Here is a 4,813-nt window from a genome sequence, read left to right on the forward strand (position 1 = left end):
TTCTCTGCAATTCTTAACAACCACTTTGCATGCGAGTGTGAGAACTGAGCCTCCAAACCATGGTGGTTCCAGTATGTGACCTTCCACCACGTAAATCTTTTTTGTCCCCCCGTCACTCACACACACACACACTCTTACATTGTCCTGTATCAGCCTATGTGTAAAGGTCAATTTCAGTACTCAGGAAATAGTCCCCTCTAAACATGAACCACAGGTGTTTCATTACTGCTAAAATGCGTCTTTCACTTCCTGGCTTCTCACTGTGTGAGGCTGTGTTCCTTCCTGCCTTAGAGGTGAGTCTAACATTTACTGTACATCTATTTAGATGCATCATTTTAAATGGAGGCAGTCATGGGTCAAACTCACTGAGATTAGATTTCTTGCATTTCACTTTGTGCATATATAGTTCTGCAAATGAGAACGAATATTGATTACTTGATTTAATTTCTCACTTCAGTATTCAATGCATTTAATTTATGCATATTTGAAATATTCTACAGCCAATATTGTAAATAAATACTGTTCTGACCTGCAGCTGTGCTAATGTGTGTTACATGCAAAGATTCTGATTATTTTGTACCAGGTACTATTTTGTGTCCATGTACTGTGATGTGTATCTGCCCTCTCTGCATTTGCTCGACAAGCAGGGGGCACCGTAAAGTCTCATCACACACAAGACAACTAATGCATGACTTATCTCTGTCACACAGCTTCTGGCCGAGTCATACAACTGCTGGTTTATCTGCGCCGACACACACCCTCTCAGTAGGGAAGTGTCATTCTACCTCCCCCTCCACCTCCTTTTTGCTGACTCCCCTGCTCACCCTCTCTCCTCTTTTCATCTCCTCGCTGGATGCCAGGAGCTTCTCGTCATGGAGCAGAAGACAGTCACACACCAGTAAGTGTTTCTTTGTCCCGAGTGGTACACAGTGTTGTCACCACTGAGCACAATGGAATACAGCCAATAGCTTACTCATTCTGTTCTATTATTGTTGCTTTATTTCTTCTTGTATGCCTCCATGAACGTTGTATAAGTCCTAAATGAGATGAAAGCATGAATACGTCTGTTATATAATGTAAGGTTAATGGTGGTTTGATAATATTAGTTGGCTCCATTGGTGTAATTGTGGTGCTGTATTTGTGAGAAGCCCGTCTGAATGAAAAACATGCTGTTCAAAGAAAGATGAAATTAGCTGAATGAATTAAATTCTGACTTGCAGACTAATTGGTTCATTTGAGGCAGTTTCTTTTGCTCATATTCAGCCTGAGGTTACAGTATCACTGGCATATTGAATTGTGAATTCATTCATCAACTTTCTATCTAAAGATAGATTAATTGAGAAAAACAATTATTTCCAATTTTAGACCGGGACTCTCCAAAGACTCAACGTCAGTGTTTGAAGAGGACGGGAGTTTCACTCACTCGAGGTCAAACAACACCTCTGCAGTGACAGACCCTATAATCACACAGCCCGGACTCGGCGTCACCACGACAACCATCACCACCGTCACGCAGACTGGAGGAGGCTGGAGCAGCGGCTTGTTCGACGTCTGTGGAGACAAAACTACATGTTTGTAACATGAGCATAACAACACAACACAGTGTACAAGTTCACGATCCTCTCACTTTTTGTGTGTTTGCTATTGTAAATTAACTGAAATAGGTCATATTAAGTCATAAAATGGCCATAATCTATCATCCCAGCAGAGTGAGTCAAACACAGTGAGCTGGAGCTATTGTACAGAAATGCAGAACACAAACAAACCTGACAGTACTCACTACCCCTCTCAAAAGAGGAAAGGTTTCCAATGGAGAACCTTTAAAATATATATACGGAATAAAGCAGATCAAATGAATGACTGATACTGGTCTGGTTCATTTTCTTCCAGATGAGGGAAGCCAAACAGAAACCTAGAACCATAGCTTGCTCTGTCCCTTTACCCCCACACATGGTATAGATATATAATGTGTTTAAGTCTCACTGCTCTTGCTGCTGCAGACACACTTGCACTTTCATTCTCCACCTGTTGATGGCATGTATTATGGATGTATGTGCACGAACACCGGGTGTAACAAACACCATGTGTCCATGTTCCACACTGTTTTGAATACAAAAGGTCTCTGTTGCACATATTTTTCTCCTTTAATTAGTTGGAAGTGCTTTTGCATTTATTGAGAATAAAGGTGCAAGTCTGAAACAATCTCACACAGCAACACGTACCTAACACTGTGTCGACCTGTCTGTGCTTGCAGGTATTCTCGGAGCGCTGGTGCCCTGCTGTTTGGACCTGAGTATAGCTCACCAGTACGGTGAGTGTCTGTGCATGCCGCTGTTACCAGGTTCCACTTTTGCCATGCGAGTTGGGATCAGAGAACGGTACAAGATACGAGTGAGTGCATTTTGCATTAAAAGAAAAAAAGATCATATTTTGCCCAGTGTAAGATTTGTGCTACTTATTTAATTGCCCCCTAAGGACAACAACATGAAAACAGTCACAGCATGGTTTCTGCTCATAAACGATTATCCGTAAAGTAATTTTGCAAAAGCAAATAAAGGTGACACGATAATTATTTGGTGATTTACTTGTCTCAAGCTAGTTTTTAGACGACATTAAATGGTAGTTGATTATATCAAAAATATGAAATTTACAGAATTAGAGGGACTATTCGGTGAGTTTCTGTGTTTATATTTTTGTGTTGTAATAAGGGTTCTGGACATTGTTGTTGCTGCAGTGGACTCCCTCCACATGTGTTTGCATGTCTCATGTGTGTGCATGTGTATCCACAGGGGAGTGTGTGTGAGGACTGGACCACAGTGTATTGCTGTTACCCTCTGGCTACGTGTCAGATGATAAGAGAGATGAAGTGGAGAATGAAGACTCAGACATATCATGTGTCCACTGCCCTTGAGTGCTCCTGAGGAAAGTCCAGAGAGTAAATGAGTCTTTTCCCTTTTTTTTTACAATCCGATAGAGGCTGCCAAAGACCTGCTGTGATTTGTTGTATGAATCGCATGAAGAATCGATACTATAAGGTTCAAATTTACTTTTAAATGCCCCTGAGGATGCCCTGGACAATAAATCAAGTCTCTCCAACCAACCTAAGCCTCGATTAATGGGGTAAACAACCAGTGTTGTTAAATATTGCTGTTGGACTTATTCTAAGAGTGGACACATGGCTGTTTTTCTTCATTCAACCATTCATCAACAGCATTTTCAGCACAAAACGCTCATGTTTATGTAGTTGCAGAAGCAGTCACTGGGAGCAGATACATGTAGCACCGAGAATCTGATGTAATTCTCAGACACCGTTCATCCATATGTTAGCTCGAGTTACTCTCAGCTGACACTGGGATGCAGAGACAACAGTGATAACCACTGAAGCTTGCATTCACACCTATGCTGAGTCTCCAAAGTCTTTGGACTGTGAGAGGAAGCCAGAATACCCCAAGAAAGCACACACATTACACAGAAAGGCCCCAGTTGAGCTGGGGTTTAGACCAATATCCTGACTCGCAATAGTACTAACCACCTGACTCTCAGATACCAAAACTTGTATCTTGAGCCTTGTTCTGTAGTCAGAAAGCACACAGATGAGGTGAAATCCTGTTATGATTTGTGCGAAACGCTCACATTTAAGTCAGTCTCGCGTACCAAAGGTCACCAGACACATTTAATGTGTTCACATCGCCCTCAGACAAAGAGGGGAAGATGATGTGCAGAAATATGAGGTGTTTCGCAAATTGAAAAATGGGAATAAATCTTATTCTCAGTCTCAAATTTGGCTGTATGTCACATCAGTCTTACGTAAACATTCCCTTGGTGTCGTGAACAGAAAAGTAATACATTTGAGAGCCGATTCATTTCATTGTACATGTGTGCGAGTCCATTCAGTATGCAAAACACCTGTCTGAGGCCACAGTGGAGCTCAGATTGCAGTTCAACAGTTCAAGTACAGTGTGATGATGACAAAGTCTATTTCCATATTTCTGTTCTTCCTTCCCCTCATCCTGTTCTCTGACTCACCCTCAGGCTGTTCAATCATACTATTAATCCAGTCCTGATGGCTGCGGTTCCCCCGAACCTGAAATGCCACCCGGCAAAGATGGATATGAAAATGTTATTTTTCCACAAAGCAGATGGGTCCTTAAATGCCAAATATGTAATTTGTTAACGTCTACAGATGTGAATTATAAAACCCAGTCCTATTTATTCATAGTGCACTTCACTCTTCATGTAGTTAATCTGTTCAATTACAATAAATGTGATTTTCAAACCACTGTTACTCTCACTTCTGATTATTTTGTAGGCGGTTTTGTGCATTGGACGTCCTCATCCCTAACCAAGGACAATCCGAAACAAATCAAAGCCTCCAAAACGAAGGTAATCCACTCCTGTAACACCAAGACAAACTATTTCAGATTGAAAACATTGATCTGCACATATTTCTTTCTTGTGCTTTATACCCGGAGAGAAAATACCACATTGCTTTCCACTGTGAGGTGTTTCACTCGTTAGTTTATGTCCCTCTGTGGACATTTTTAATTCAGACAGCCAGCCCATGATATACCACGCTGTAGGAGCAGATCAAAGAAGCAACAGAAAACAAATACACATTTTTGCAATTCAAATCATCCCAACTGAAAGACATTCTTAAAATATGTTTACATCTTTGAAGCTCAAAATAGAGACTATAATCATACTGATGAGGAAAACAATATCTATATGCTGTTTAAAAACAGGTGTTAGATATTCGTCTCAAACGATAGGGCCCCCAGTGTTCCCTGATGACACCGGGACGGATAAATGCTCC

The 4,813-nt window shown here is 41.2% G+C and overlaps 1 protein-coding gene across 1 annotated transcript; it reads left to right on the forward strand.

The window, feature by feature from the left end:
• Positions 1-233: 233 nt before the first annotated feature.
• On the forward strand, positions 234-2,921 carry plac8l1 (PLAC8 like 1; the record flags this gene model as incomplete). Its single annotated transcript, XM_083910483.1, has 5 exons — positions 234-293; positions 711-898; positions 1,366-1,571; positions 2,255-2,391; positions 2,790-2,921. 5 exons carry the CDS (start codon positions 234-236, stop codon positions 2,919-2,921), a joined length of 723 nt encoding a protein of 240 aa, XP_083766609.1.
• Between the last annotated feature and the right edge of the window lie 1,892 nt (positions 2,922-4,813).

The sequence above is a fragment of the Microchirus variegatus genome, assembly GCF_963457635.1.
Source record: "Microchirus variegatus genome assembly, chromosome: 2".
Classification (NCBI taxonomy): Eukaryota; Metazoa; Chordata; class Actinopteri; order Pleuronectiformes; family Soleidae; genus Microchirus; species Microchirus variegatus.